Below are 16,338 nucleotides of genomic sequence, written 5' to 3' on the forward strand. Positions count from 1 at the left end.
TATAATGACAATGAATATAGAGAGCAGGAACAATGCGATGTAAATAATTAGAATGAAGGACACGATAACACCGGAACGGAATACCTCTTTTTTTTTTTGGGGGGGGGGGGGGGGGGGGTCTTAAAGGCATAAACGAAGATGATTTGTATGATAACTGAGGACTCGATGAAGCATACAATATAATCCGAGGGACCACAGACCCAACAACAAACACGAAATCATTCACACGTGACTCGGGGCACATCTAACTTCCAGAGCTGCCATTAAAATCAGGCTTCTCAGCCACAAATCCAGAGGCGCGACATGCGCAGGGTTTCGGTACAGTGGCTGTAGTTTCGGTTTCGTCTTTCTTTACGCTCAGGATGACTTTAAAGTGAGCGACGCGACTGTGGCTCGAGGATACATGGAAAGAGAAGAAAAAAGAAGCAGGGAGGCGCGAGGGCCGGGAAGAACGTCGGTCGGGCCACCTTTCAATCTGTACTGTAAATAGACGTTTCTTTTTACTTCTCTCTCACTGATGGAATCCTTTCAGTCATTTTTTTAGACCATCAACATCCCCACACCATCGGCGTTCCCAGTCATCGGGTCCCTGACGCAATCCTAAGAAGAAAACGAACCTTCAGTCTTTCCTGTGCCTTTTTTTTATGATCCACAAAGAAGGTGATGCCTAAAGGAATAATAATCGAGTTGACGCTAAAAGACACGAGGGCTTCGGTGAGAGAGAGAAGGGGAATGTAGAACTTCATAAATTACATCTAGAGGAGTGAAATGAACACACAAGGATGGAGGGGTGAATAAAGCAGGAGGGAGGAGGATAAGATGAAGGTGTGAACAATGGTTGGGTTCAGATTGAAGACGCAGGCATCTGAGGGTTGATTTTCGGACTGGATGGGGGAGGGGCACAACTACGACCACTTGAAACGACAGAGGGGAAGATGACACAAGCATGGAAGGCGCCAGGGGCAAGGTAGCGCAGGAGACAATCACGAAAGACACGCACCATACCGACCAGGATGCAAGTAAGTTGCACGATGTCTGTGTACCGCACTGAGTAGAGGCCCCCCAGCGCTGTGTACAGGACAGCTACCGTAGCCGAGAGTGACATTGCCGTGATCGGATCCAGTCCCGTCACCACGTTCACGGTGGCCCCTGCCGTTGGAAGGATTAAAATACTCTAGTTTAAAATAGTTTCTGCAAAGAAAGTGGAGGCGTTTTAGCGAATTTTTCGTGCCTTAGAATAATTGGTAGGACGTCATCTTTGAATCATGGCATTCAAGTAATTCTGAAAGAGGGAAGAAGATGAGCGAAGATCCAGCTCTTTTGCGGGTGTCCCCTGATAAGTTGCTGGCTGGGCGAGTTGCTAGCTCATGTTGTTACGTTATTCGCTGTTACGTTCTCGTTGTTACGTTATTCGTTGTTACGTTCATGCGCTGTTACGTTATTCAGGTGTCCCCATTCAAGAGGGCCGAGAAAGCACTTTCCAAATTGATGACCCGCCGTTTTAAACATTGTCCTAGCTCAGAAGAGCTTCTGTTGTGGCCCCAGCAAACGAAAGCTGAATGCGCAATTCACCCTTCAAGCGCACGCTGCCTCGGCCGACACCTCCTAAGGAAGAAGGTTGAATAGTGCTAGATTTTCTATATCGCTTACAAAAAGTCAGCACGGATTAGACACTATAAAGTCGCTGACAGCTTAGTATAGAGGATGTTCCTTCTTACTGAGTGAAGAGGACGCAACACTAGTGTTCAATGTGTGCCCCACGCTGGCCTCCCTGCTGTGGCGCAGGCTAGCTGGTAAACGTTCATACTAAAAATATAAATGAAAGAAACCGAGACAGGTGTAAAGTAAAAGATAAATACAACGAAGACTTCGTTGTGTTTGTCCCTTCCGTTTTCTCTGTCTCGGTTTTTTAAGTATGAACGATCTGCGTTACTTTATGTTTGTCGGCACAAGTTCGCCACGTTAAACGTTCAATTTCAGTTTTATTAACCAAGTTTGTTTCTATCCTTGACATTTTTGTGGAGGTGAGGGGTAACGCTATTCATGCCTACAACGCGTATTACCTCTGAACATTATAACCCCGAGGGCGACGACTTTGAACGACGACATCGACTACGATCCCGACTACAACTTCAATGGCAACCCTGACAACGACTTCGACGGCGACTCAATGATGATGACTTCAACGACAACCCCGACTACAACCTTGACGATGACCTTCGTGACGATACTGACGACGAGTGTGATGTCGACCACTAAGACGACAGGACGACGACAAACGGTTCGTCACTCAACGAGCAGAGGAAGTCCGCCAGCTCGGCCGCATTTTGGTTCAAGATGCACAACTTGCTGACGATGGCCGGTACAATCTTTGTCGCTACGACGATAGTTCCAACCCGGCTACCTAGTGTGTATCTGAACACCAATTCATTTTCGCAGCGAGGAACTATTAAAGTGGTGCTTCGCCCTATTGAAAAATTCGGTGAAAGCTTCCAGTGACATCCGGTGAAAACTGGTCAAGTTTCACCCGTTTTCATCCGAAACCAGCGTAGTATAGCAGCCTTTGCTGGAAGATTTGCCGGCAGCTACTCTCGGTTACCAGATTTCGCTGGAATTTCACATGCAGCCACTTTCGTTTACCAGACCGCCCCGGCTTTGCTGAAAATTTTACCGGTTGTCGCTCGTTTCCCCGTTCACCGAAACTCCCTGGAAGCCGACGCGAGGGGAACGAAAAGCCAATCTGAGCCGGGGACTGGGTGCGTAATTATGGTGCCTAGAATGCAGCAAGGACGAGACCCCACGCACCCTCTCTCCCTCACGGTGAGTGCGTAGGGAAAATGAGAGGGACTTTTTACTGTTCGTTTTTTTTGGGGTTTTTTTTTTAGGAAAACCGTTTTTTCTTCGTCAAAGCGCAAACTGGGCTACGAGCGGACGCTCTCAGTGTCGACTTCCCGTTCTATGTGTGCGACCTGTATCTTCAAAAACAGCTAATGTGCGAATGAAACAAAAAGGAAAAAAAAAAATCAGTGCCCTGTTGCTTGTGTTTCTTCGTCCGTCCGAATTCAGAAGCATCCAGCGAGCCAAAAAGACGCCGGGGACGCCGCTGTGACGGCATCAGGGACGACACCGTTACTGTGGTAGGATTTCTCACCGGCGACAGATGTTGGCTGCGCGTTCGTGGTTTTCGCTAAACGTACTACTGACAGTGTGTGCGTGTGTCAGTGTGGTGCACCTGGTAGGTTTTATTACTTGGTCTACCGTACATTTAGGAATTTATCCAGCGGCATTGTGAGTACTTTGAAATATATATATATATTTTTTTTTTTGCGAGAAAGAACTCGGTTGTTCCTATTTGGTCTGATTCATTTTGTCTACAGTTGTGCAAATCGTTTCACTGGTATCGACCCTGTGAAATAGAAACATGGAACTTTCAGGTCTACATGGACTAACCGTTTTAATTGTTACCGAATCGTCCAGCATCTGGTAAACGCACATCCACCTACGGTTCACAGGCTTCTTCCTAAATACTTTCCATTGACGTCCGAAAAAAAAACCCAGTAAGTTCCGATGAATTCCAGCAAATCCGGTGACTTCCGGTACTCTCTGGTGAAGCCAGCCAAATCTGGTGACTTCCGGTAAATTCTGGCTTTACCGAAAGTGAAAAGAGTCCCATGATTCAGTAAAATACATTTTTTAGTGGAAATCAAATTCCGGTAAAACAAATTCGGTGACTTTCGGTAAATTTCGGCTTTACCGGAACTGAAACGAGTCCCATAATCAAGTAAAATAGAGTTTTTACTTGAAATGAAATTTCGGTAAATATTCTTTTTCAATAGGGCGGCCTCAAGGTTATTCGCTACCTGAGGGACCCAAACTGCAAGCCATTGCCCGACGCAACATCAACAATGTCACCGAGCCCTCTGCGACCCGAAGGTGTTTCACGTCGACAGACTCGAACTAAACTATGCTCGATAAGCTATGAAAATCAGAGCTTTAAATGACTCTGTAGTTTTCCCGTTTCTTGTTGTCGATTTCATTTTGTGTTGCATCGCAAAGCGAATTGTGGTATGTATGGTCATACAGCCGGAAGTTAGTTCTGCCTCAGTGGCAGACTGACTTTCACAAGTAACGACAACCAATACAAATGACAAAGCACATTCCGCTGGAAGAAACAGGTGTCTTCAGTTCAGTCTTTTGCTTTGCGCCGCCATTCGCTTCCTAAAGCCTGCACCGTCACGCAGTTGGTACTTTAACAAATGTCACTACTTGTAGGAAGCTCTTATCTAAGAACTTTAGTCTCAGCTGTAGATGAGCAATTTAGCCAGGGGGGTTCAACCGCTAGCCTGGGGTCCACCCCGTAGTAGTTATACACCACCGCGCGCCAGTACGATGCTCATTCAGATTGAAATGGGCAGGGGGTAGAGATTGAGCCCTATATCCCTCAGTTCTGCAGCGCGTTTTTTGTTTTTTTAAGAGGGGAGTAATGCCGCTTGCGAATAGCTGAGTAAGCCCCGTGCTCTACTCCCACGCCGCTGGCTGGTGTTTAATCCCCGCCAGCCTTGTCCTTTTTGTCTTTCTTTTGTTTGCATGACTGGAATGTTCAGATATGACTCGAGAATCTTGTTGTTTGTTCGAGCTTGGAAACTTCTAGATACCCACGTGCTTACAAAAGGAGCTTCGCATGGCCTGCTTGGGTCAGTCGTCCTTCCGTCGCCGTCAAACTTTGTAACTTTATATACGTTCATTTTAAGTTTTTTTTTTCTTTTTTAAATCAAGTTTATTTTTCTATTTGTGACAATAAGTGACGTAGAAGGTGTGGCCCTACGGCCAATTGTTATCGTTGGCCGAGGGAAGGCGCCGCTCACCGAGTGCCTTGAGGATGGAGCCGCAATATAGGAGTCCCCCGCTAAATATGGGCAGGAAGAGCAGCGGCGTGGCTCTGCTGCGGAACGCCACCTGCAGGGGGTCCAGCATGGTCGTGTGCCCGGCACGCCACATGGGGCCCGCGAAAAAGGCACCGCCTGCGCACATGTACGGTGCCGTCAATCGGTCGCCGATGACCAGAGGACGGATGGCACTCACAAATAACCAAGCTGAGAACGAAGGCCACCGGCAGCTGGCACCAGAGGAGGCCCCTGTTGGCGATAACGTCCACGGTCGAGGTCAACAGGCTGCCGTCCACCCAAGTCGCTAAAATGGAAATGTCAAGTGTGTGTATGGGTGTTTGTGAGGGGCGGGGGGGGGGGGGGGGACTGTCGCCGTGTCCTAGTAGACACGGCGACAGCGCTTTGCATTCGAGTCATCGACCGCTGAGCGTACAAGGCATACACATAAAATGTGTGGCTGTACTTCATGTGGCAAGCGTTACGCTCAAAAGCCGTAAAAAGGTGAGCCATTTAGACGCCGGCGTTCGGCACCCGAACGCCTGCAACCCTCCCCCCTCCGTGCGAGGAGCAGACGACGATCTTGATCCCTGGGGGGTAAATGGTACAGTACAGTGGATGCAGGTAAGTTTGAGAAAGGTCAGTCTTAACTGCGGTTTGCGGTGCCCGACGGGCATCCTAAACCGCAGTTACGCTTAAGTATATGGTTAGAAGTTTCTGCCTGAGACGGGAAAAGAAACTTGAAGACAACATCAAATGAACAGAGAAAAGTGGACAGACAGCGTCTCACCTCTACCTATACATGGGCACCCTTAAACGCAGTGAAGTCTAAACCCAGACCCACCTAACTGATGCGGTTAGGGCTCTCCGGCTTCTCCAGAAGTATCCGCCGCCGCATAGTTTTGTCCCGAGCAGTATGTGCCATACTCCGTTCACCCTTAAGCTGAGACTGGAAGTCTGCCTTCAGCGTGAGCTCGCTGGCTTCCGCAGTGCTTTGCGCGTGCCTGCGCCTTCACACCTGAGCTGGCAAGGGCCAAACGCTCGCGACGAAGGCGGAACTTCTAGTCTCAGCCTCAAGGGATGCTGAACCAAACATTTCAGTGTCCATAATAACTGGCGCACGACCTTTCCACGAGTCAGCAGCCGCCGGTGTGCGCGAGCAAACGCAACGAAATCGACGTCACCATATCCCCCCCCTCACGCTTAAGCGTGAATTCTTTACTCTTTATTCAAAGATTACCACGCACTGCCCGAGGGCGTTACAACAGGTGGGTTACAATGCTGAAAAAAAAAAAATAAATCTTCATTTTCACTGCACACTTGCAGCTCCGACAGCCCATGCATCCCAATCTCCGTATCGTTTAAAAAAAAAAAAAAAAAAAAGAGTTGGCGTACATGCTTGTCCTGGCGTGGTACTCTCTAATTTGGAAAGCATGATCGTTCCGTTTAGAAATATGATATGGTTCTTTTAAATAAGTTTTGCTGTTAATTCCAGTTTTATTTTTAAATATCCAAACCAGAAACAAATTTTTACGGCGGGCTGAGAGAGGTTCCCAATTCAGTTCAGTCTTCATTTGAGTACAGCTGTACGTCTCTCCGCCCGTACCTTCCCAGAACAAGCCTAGCAGCTCTACTTTGTATTTTTTCAAGTTTGTCTATTAATGTTTTTTGTTCCGGGTCCCAGATGGCACATGCATATTCCAAAATCGGCCTGTTAAATACGCGGTTTCCTTTAAGTTAGGGGGTGAACATTTTAGGCTTCGTTGAATAAAGTTCAGCGCCCTGCAAGCCTTTACAATCACGTCATCCACATGTGAATTCCATGAACAGTCAGTTGGTATCGTGACACCTAAGTATTTATACTTGGAGTCCTTGTTTACTATATCGTTATTTATATAATACTGGGTTTCAATTTTCTTCTTTTTAGTAAAACATAAATGCACACACTTTTGGGGATTTAAAGCCTTTTTCCATGTAGAGCATCACGTAGTATAACGCATTCTAAATCTATTTGCAACTGGGTGGCATCATCCTTGTTACTAATTTTTCTGTGTACTACGCAATCATCGGCAAACACCCGAACACAATATGAAATACCCAAGCAAATATCATTGATATATATTAAGGACAAAAGCGTCCCTAAGACAGAGAGAGCCCTGTGGGATTCCCGATGTAACATTAACGTATGCCGAACTTTTACCATGGATAATGGGGGATATGATGACGTCCATTTCGTTGCACGTGCTCGCTCACACCGACGACTGCTGGCTTGTGGAAAGATCGTAGGCTACTTATTATAAACACTGAACTGTTCGGTTCAGCAGTATAAACACAGAATTAAAGCGCGTGCCGCTCACGCGGCACATTGCTGACCGGTCAGGGTGCAGATCCCGACGAAGAGTCCCGTCTGCCGTCCGGCAAGCATGATGCGCTCGCTGCGCACGTGGCCCGAGCCCCGGCGCATGCCCGTCCACAGGCCCACGGCAACGACGGAGGCGTAGAAGAGCCCCAGCAGGGCCACTCCGAACCAGTACAGCGCCATCGGTCTGCCCTGCACGTGGAGGCCAGTACATTTCATTACCTTTTGCCATCCCACCCGCGACTCAACAAATCTGAATAAAGCTTATTATTATAAAAGGTAGCCCAGGCGCACGACAAGCGTATTGCGAGCAGCCACGCTTCAAAAGCTAGTCTAGACACTGTGGGTGAAAAACTCTTTGGTATAGCGAAACGTTTTTCACTCACAGAAATGCTATCAGCAAAGCGGACAGCATTTCTAGACATTAAGGAGGTGTACGACAATGTGACTCAGAAAAAGCTCTGGGTGCAGCTGAGAGAGTATGATTTAGATGCACATTTCATTAGGCTTTTACAGCAGGTATACACAAAATATAAGGTAGTCATAACGTGGGAAGCAGAAATAACAAAACCGGCAGAAATAAAAAGAGTGCTCAGGCAGGGTTGTCTTCTACCCCTCTACTTTTTATGATATACTGTGGAAGAACAGAAAATAAATTGGAAGAGTGCAATTTAGGTTTTGATTATACCAGGAATGTTCTACGCAGACGACATTGTACTGTTAGCAGATCGACGGGGTATGCTACATGAGCTGATTAAGATCTGTGGAGAGCAAGGAGACTCTATGGGCTTAAAATTCAGTAGCGACAAGTCGGAGATAATGGTTTATAACGATGAGAAGGTGGATCCACTGAAAATTCAGGATGTTTTATTAAAACACATAGAGAAGTGAGAGGTATGGCTGAATGAGGGAAAACAATACTTAGAAGAACAGGAACGAAATATGATAAAGGAAGGAAAAAAGAATGGAGCAATTATGAAGCACAAGGCACTAGAGAAGTACAATAGATATGAAGTTGTTAGGGGAATATGAAAAGGAGTCATGGTGTCGGGCTTGTCTTTTGGCGTTGCGGTATTATGCATGAAGTCTAAGGTTCAGTCAAGCTTAGAGACCCGGCAGAGGAGCGTGGGCAGACTGGAACTGAGGGCGCATGGGCGTGCATCAAATGAAGGAGTGCAGGGAGACAGAGGCTGGGCACCTTTTGAGGTTAGAGAGGCGATCGGTAAGTTGAAAGTTGAACAAAGGCCAGACACAATTGAGATACACGATGAACGAGAAACGTGTATAAGCATCTATGCATGAAACGTCTGAACACTAAATAGACAAACCGAACCTGAAAACTGAAACTCACATACCAACAGTGAAGTGCTGGGGCAGAGCAGACTACCTCAGTGAAAAAGGATGTAAAAGAAGCCGAGAGAAAGATGTCGGAGGAAATAATGCAGCGAAAATCAGCTTCAACTGTGTACAGGGGACGAAAACAGAAAACAAGAAAAGAGCATTGGTGTTATAATTCACGAGGGAGCTCGTTGTTATTCGAGGCTAGAACAGGAGTATTGAGGAGCAGGACATATAGAACGAAGTATGAAGGAATGGATACGCGGTGGTGCTGTATGCCAAGGGGAAGACGAGACAATAGAACATGTTGTGTTGAGGTGCACAGGGCTTGCTCCCCCCTTCCCGGAGGGGGCGACGTATTTGGCCGGACCGCTGTGGTTTGCAGAAGAGAATGGAAGAAAGAATGATAAGTGCATTTCAATAACAAAGAGGAAATTCGAAAACTGGTGAAATTTTTCTAGAGAGAGTTGAATGACGAATAGTGCGCCTCAAACTTAACTCCTGCGCAAAAAAACAGACGACTCGCTGTCCGCGTTGGACACGAGTGATGCTCAGTAAAGCATTGATTGAACAGAAGTCTCAGTTTAACTCTGACGCAGCACTCAATATGTGGCTGCTCCCAATCGGGGTAGGTGACGCAGTGACTGCCGTGCGAGTCGCAGGAAGGAAGAACTTGGAAGTTCCGTTCTGGAGCCCTCCATGGCTTCCAGAGGTTTCTTCTCCAACGTCTCTCTAAAAAGCAAGTTAAGAACGCTGTGTACGCGTGGCTCTAATGTGTAATGCTGAATATTAAAGGAAAAACCGAGCGGTTCTGTATTTGAGGAAAAACACCTAAATCTTCTTCATTTGGCCTCGAGGACCGCGAAAATCGAGATTATATTTTTTTGAATGAGGTGGGCACTGAGGCTGCACAAAATAATTTTCAAAGTAGCGCCGAGGCCCCTCCTTCCGGGACAGTTACGTCGTAAAAAAGGTTTTCGGAATCTCCGCTCTCGCGCATCTTCAGCGCCTGTCAAAGCTATGCACGCACACTCTCGCCATTTTCAAGAAGGTTAGAAAAAGAGTCACGACTGGTGTCAGTGCGGGGGAACTTAACTTGCAAGCTTACGTTAGACCGATCTCACTTAGCATTCTACGCATGCATAACGCCGCCATAACTTAAAAAAAAAAAAAAAATTGGGTTGTGTGCATGTTTATCCAGCCTAGAACTTGGTCTGCCTCAACAGGCGACGAGTCTCGCAGCTGTAGATGAGAAATTTAGCCAGTGCAGTACAACCGGTAGCCTGGGGTCTTTAACGTGCACCGCGCAGTAGTGATACAGGAGCGCACGCCGGTACGATGCTCATCCAGATCGAAACGGGCAGGGGTGGGGATTGAATGCAGGATCCACCATAACTTAAGTTTATAAAAGGCATGTGGCACTGCACGAAACGGCTCGTACCGTCTCGTTCTCTGCACGCGCAGGGCTCCAGCGAGGTTGTCGCAAGTGCAAAAGGACTGAAGTTCCCTCGGTGCATTAGGTGCATTGCGGCTGCGGCGATGTAACGAAACTGGCTGGTAAGATCGGTCTACTGAACGCGCTGCCCACGCGAGCGATACGCACTTCGCGGCTACCGTACTCGCGGCCTAAAGATCATTTTATGACGTAACGACTGGCCTGATGTTTTTGTTTTATCTTTTCTTGCGCTTAGTCACATCTTCGGGGAATACGAACGTAATGTTGAGACTCACAGGATAAAAATACTCTATAACTCACCTCTGATTCGTTTTTTTTTTTGTTTTTGTTTTTCTGAGAACCATTTTTTAACCTCTTTTTTTTTTTTTTTAGTTCGGGGCCAAACAACAAGCGCAATGCGAATTGTTTCAAATATTTCTTTTTTGCATCCTTCTAAGGAACTCTTTTTCAAGCATCGTGTAATAGACCCTTTCCGAAATTCAGTGCCATCTGGTGGCTGAAATGGCGGTTTAACTTTTGCCATACGAATGGCGGCAATGAACCCGTAGCCTGCAGTATTTTATCGGGCACCGTCAATTTTGCATGTCAACGGCAGTCGAGAATAAACTCTTCGCTATACAGGTTTTTCTGGATCATCTCTTCCAGTGTCGATTCCCACAAAGATGCAACCAGTGAGAACGAAGCGCCAGCCCAGACAGACGCCTTGATAAAGTTCTATAAGTCAAGGGGTTTCGAAGTCGATTTTGTGCCACTAACAGGTCCACTGGGCTCGAATTAAAGAAATGAACGCTTACGCAGCGCTTGCATTCAATTCCGGCTTCACTACGTGCCTCGAATCCTCAGCTTAGGAGTATCTTCAACATGTTCCTTCATCAGTAAATAGAAAGCCGCCATTGTTATGGCACATATGCCATTTTTCAGATGATGATGATAGTGATCAAAGTGGCCAGACTGAATTTCGGAAAGGGTACAGCTGCACAGGTTTCGGTTGTTGGTGACTTATAATGTAGGCCTTAGAACACAACAATACAACACAACAACGATCGTAGTGGTGACAAAGGCTGCCAGCAGAGCCGTATATAGATAATGGGAAGTATAGGTGTGGTGCCTGGAGCGCGTCTCCGACTGATGTGTTTAGCGTCCTTTGCTTTCCATACATCAAAAGTTATCTCGAAGAAGACACAAATGACGTCACTTAGCCGAAGTGTCATGCTGCTGCATGTCGCGATCCTGGCGGTTGGTCGCAGAAATACTGACGAAAAGCACGACCGAACGCGAGCGTCGCTGTCGTCACCGAATCCTAACTTCTGACAGCGGGAGCTTCCGTGGACTATCACATTGGAGGGCGACCTGCAGCAGAACAGGCGTCTGCTACATCCACTACCGCTGATGGAACACGACCAGGGTCTCGACTGGCGACAGCATGATACTTTAGGACGTCATCAGACGGAAATTGAGAAACCACTTTTTTCGACGCGGTAAACACACCAGTTAAAGACGCGTTCCAGGCACCACAGTATACGAGGCAAATGAGAAGGCGCCATCGGCTGAAAGCGGGCTGGGCGTGTTCCGGGGCGTCTTCGCAAATTCGAATGCGGCCAACCAGAAGCCGGAAATAATACCCTGGCGGTGGTCACGTGAAACCAAATTAATAAGTGCGTGGGAATAACTCACGGTGACTGAAAATATGTTGCACTTGATGTTTCAAACACGGTCATCCAAAATCAGGACTGAACAGCGCGACTAGCGGAACGATCGACATAATCTATACGCCAGGCGCCGAGGGCCGGGAATCTGCCGTCCAAGCGGTCACGCTCTGTCCGAGCAAAACAGAGTTCGGGCGGCACACTCGTTGCTTACATATTTTTGCATGATCATAAGCGAAAAATCACGCGCACTATATTTTCAAGCATGAAGATTTACTACATTTGACTCGTTACGCTCTTACTAAAACTGTTTCTTGCTACCACCGCTAGGGAATTCTTTTCGGATTCTGGTTGGCGAAGAGAGCATGCCAAGCCCTCCATCTGCGTCTGGTGCACGCCCTGGCCACCCTGGCTCTGCTCGCTCCTCCCATTGGCCAAGCTCCCTCTATACACGGCTCTCGCTGCTAGCTTTAGGTCTAACCTACCAATCATTCGAACCAGAGCTCGGCGTTCTGGCGACCCCGCGCGCTCTCGTCCCTCCTCTCCCTCACTTTCTCAGAGCATGACTTGGAGCTCAAGCTGGCGTTGCCGCGTTGATACCATAGAGATATTACAATGTACGCTATAGGTTCAACTGGCTCTAGCGTGCTGTCGCATGCAAATCGAAGCAAACAGCAAGCAGTCGAAAATTGACTTCCGGTAATGCATTTTTATGGGGAAAAGTAAGTGCCTTTTCTCCCTGCGCTCGTTTAAAAGAGCAAATATCCCGAATAATACGCTTGAAACATTTATCGGTCAGGCCGACAAAATAATTAGTCAGTTACGGTGTTTTTCTTTCAAATTCATTCCATTAAAAACGGTACTAAAGCGGCTTCGCACATGTATCTATGTGCACTGTTGGACACTGTTAGCGAGAACACGACGTCAGCGCTTTTCAGCATGGGGAATATACGTGCCAAACGAACGAAGGAGACCTGGAAAACTAAGAGACTGCAAGAAATACGCAGTAGCACTTTGGATCAGTAACTCCCTGTGCATGTACGATCAAAATAAATTGAAGGCCACGTAATATAGACCGATTTCAAACAAGTAAGTACCAATTCATTCTTTCTCGTCTGCGAATTTGCTTGATCTACGTTCACATCATCCGCGCGCTCAAAATCTTCGTGAACATGTGTCTCATAAAGGCTGCCAGGCATAAAAAATGATAAAAAAAAGAAGACATCTTCCAAAGCCCACGTACTTTATTCTTTACGTTTCGAGTGTTTTTAACCGCTTGTAAAGATGCAAGACCGGGTGTTTTCATGTAGTTACAGTACTGGCATGTTACCAATATATAAGCGTCACCGGAATACTGTAGAGCCTTGAACACGTATATATTCCTCGCTTATTTTTCTCGGAATCGCCGCTTGTTTTTACACGCCTGCTATGCAACAGAGGTTTTGGGCCTTATCTATAGCAAAGTTTAACATCGTTCGCTGGTGAAGAAAAATACTTTAACTAAGGCAGTTACACTTCTACAGTGATAATAAATATATATAATATTCGGTACAACCGAAATAACAAGTGTGATTTGTGTTATTTTCCGGCGAGAAGACCAAATGCATGCGCTTAAATAACCGGAAGGCGAAATGTGACGTGCGGGAGCGAAGGGCTTCACAGAGTTGCGATGAAAACGACTCGCCTGCAGACTGCTGCGCCCCTCGCGGTGTGACGATTTTCATCGCAACACACGCACGGCCCTCCGCGCGTGCGTTGAAAGGTCATATAGCTTCTTTATATTTTGACCCAGGTTTCAGCAACTACATGAATTACGCACGTTTCACCCGTTAAATGGGTCGCGCGCCTGAGTCAAAATTAACTGTTTGGCTAGTTGGCTATACATTGTTAAAAATCAAAAGCACAAACACAAAGGAAAAGAAGAGGGGACAAGACCACTGATCCCTATTATAGAGATCAGTGGACGGGACAGAGCGCTTACTCTGTTTCATGCATTCACAGAGGAAGACATAAAAGAAATAGTACATGTGAAGGCAGAAAGAGGAGGACAATTAATGTTATAGATTATAAATGCATTAAAGAAATTAAAAATTAAATGTAACTTCACCCTTTTACTGTAGCAAAGAAAAAATAGAAAGAGAGAGAGAGCGATAGAAAACAAAATGTAGAGGTATAATCAAAAGCAACCCAGGACAAATATGAAGTTAGAGAACAACGGTTCAGGTAAGCATCTCTTTCTTTTTTTTTTAGATACGAATTTTAAATTCTTAAAAAGGTTTAATAAAAAAAAATTGAAGGCAAAGGCCCTCCATACGTGCCACGAGCTAGATCTAAGCCAATTGAGGAAACAAATCACTACTGCTAGAAGTGACCATTTAGAAATGTTTTTCACCGCCAAAACCCACAAGGAGGGTTGCCCTTTCTGTGTAGTTGTAATTGAACGAGGATCTTGGCAGGGAGCTATGTCTAGATTTCTTTTACGCCACCTAAACAACCTTTATTTGAATGACTCTTTTCTTATTCCAAATTCAGAGTCATTGATAAACTACCTAAACTCAAGTGCCTCAACAGTAAAGTTTGGACTTTCCCTTGACGTGGAGGACTTGTTCTACTCTGTCCCTCACGCAAGATTGTTTGAAGATGTCAGCGACTGCATAGATGGTAACGGATGTGTATCGTTTCATAATCAAGGTGGTATACATTCAGAATCCTTCATAGAACCCCTGAAGTTCTTCCTCACATCTATCTTTGTGACTTTCAACGGCAATACTTACATAAAAAAAAGGAATTTGCATTGTCTCATGTGTAGCACCTGTTTTATGCGATATTTTCCTGACGGAATGTGACAGGAGCATAGCCTAGAACCTTCCCACAAACCTGGTAACACGTTGATGACTATCTCGTTCTACTTTGTATCCGAACTGACCAACAAGATGCTGTTACATCCAACATCATAAGTAACACTTTCATGACAGAAGCTGCAGGACCTAAGTTAACGCGTGAGCTACCAACTAATTGCAAGCTTCAATTTTTAAATCTCCAATTGTCCTTTGAAGACTCACAGACGCGTTAAACCTATTCACCACGGTCAAAAAAAAAAAAAAAAGACTGCTACCGTTTTATTTCGCCCATTTAAAAATAATTAAATTAGGAATAGGGCAAAATTGCTTCAAAGCGGCCCTGCAGATGCTTTGTGAACACACGGCCAAGTTTAGTTTTGAAGCAGAAGTCAAAGACTGCAGGATTCCGGGTACAACAATTCATTATTGTTTGAAGTAGCAGAATGCCTCAGAATTCCTAAAGGAAAAGAAAAACGAAATTCTGAGAAGAAAAGCCGACCGGCTGTGATACGTTACATCCACAACATATCTCGCAACTTGAAACGAATAGTTTCAAAATATGACGTACGGGTGGCATTATCAGCATCGAACAAACTAAAAAAAGTGCGTCCAAAGGTCAATTCGCCAAGATCAATTCGGCTTTGTTCGGAGCTTCAGCGCAGGAGATATATAGACGCTTTCAGGCAGCTGTGCATGAGCGCCGCCACAACTGACCTTCAGTTCTTGTTCCCTCTTATTCCGTTCGCTTCACTTCATCATTACCGCAGCAGGACAGAAGTTTTACAATTTAGATGTTACAGTGTCCTTCTCCCCAGCATAGGCCCTTCTGAAGACTCGTCAGTGCCGCTTCAGTGGCTCGCCATCTCGGTAAAACAAGAGAAGGTCGGCTATGGCGGCTCAATCTGGCGCGCGCTGAAAGCGTCTAGGCCTGTATCTCTTAAGTTTCAAACAGGGCCGCTCACGAGCAAAGTCGAATATTTTTAGGTCGCATTTCAACTGCGCGTTTTTACGCGCTCGCACGTTGCTGTTAAGGGCCACCCACACTAGCGAGAAAACGCGCCCGGCGCGCCGATAAATCGGTTAAGCGGGAAGATAAAGGGCGTGTCTCTGCACGCGCTCGTGGCGCTGACTGTGCTTCGGCGACATTTTGTTACTTGCCGCGATCGGCGTGCCACGCGCGTTTTCTCGCTAGTGTGGGCGGCCCTTTACGCCTGGTTCACATGCAGCGGTTTTGGCCCTAGAGCGGCGCGATTTCTGCCGTCGCGGCGCTCTGGCCAGCACCAGCAATTCTGCTGCACGAGCGCCGCGACGGCAGAAATCGCGCCGCTTCAAGGGCCACCCACACTAGCGAGAAAACGCGCCCGGCGCGCCGATAAATCGGTTAAGCGGCAAGATAAAGGGCGTGTCTCTGCACGCGCTCGTGGCGCTGACTGTGCTTCGGCGACATTTTGTTACTTGCCGCGATCGGCGTGCCACGCGCGTTTTCTCGCTAGTGTGGGCGGCCCTTTAGGGCCAAAATCGCTGCATGTGAAACCCGCTTAAGGCGCTATGAAAGAGAACATTAACAAAACAGCTGAAAGCACCGTGGCTGAAAGGAATGTATTTTTGGTTTTTCGATAAAACACTTAAAGGAGCTGTGCAACAATTTTTGTACTGTGCACAAATACCGCTTAAAACGGATCCCTAACGTTAATGACCTATGAAACTCGCGTTCGTTTTTCACCCCACGCAATAGAGGTCCCAGAAAAAAATTTAAGAAAAACGAGCAGCGTTCACCCCCTCAACTCGCAGCCAGAACAAGCGGCCACGTGATCTG

General features: G+C 46.6%; 1 protein-coding gene across 1 annotated transcript in view; it reads right to left on the bottom strand.

Moving 5' to 3' along the window:
• Positions 1-7,425, bottom strand: part of LOC8024076 (high-affinity choline transporter 1) — a 48,293-nt gene extending 40,868 nt beyond the window's left edge. Inside the window, exons 1-4 of the mRNA XM_029993205.2 lie at positions 7,257-7,425; positions 5,083-5,190; positions 4,866-5,021; positions 1,001-1,149 (exon numbers count right to left, since the gene is read on the bottom strand). Of these exons, the coding sequence (XP_029849065.2) occupies positions 1,001-1,149; positions 4,866-5,021; positions 5,083-5,190; positions 7,257-7,425 (582 nt within the window). The remainder of the gene's footprint in view (positions 1-1,000; positions 1,150-4,865; positions 5,022-5,082; positions 5,191-7,256) is intronic.
• Between the last annotated feature and the right edge of the window lie 8,913 nt (positions 7,426-16,338).

The sequence above is a fragment of the Ixodes scapularis genome, unplaced genomic scaffold (genome assembly GCF_016920785.2).
Source record: "Ixodes scapularis isolate PalLabHiFi unplaced genomic scaffold, ASM1692078v2 PGA_scaffold3__209_contigs__length_174095766, whole genome shotgun sequence".
NCBI classification, from domain to species: domain Eukaryota; kingdom Metazoa; phylum Arthropoda; class Arachnida; order Ixodida; family Ixodidae; genus Ixodes; species Ixodes scapularis.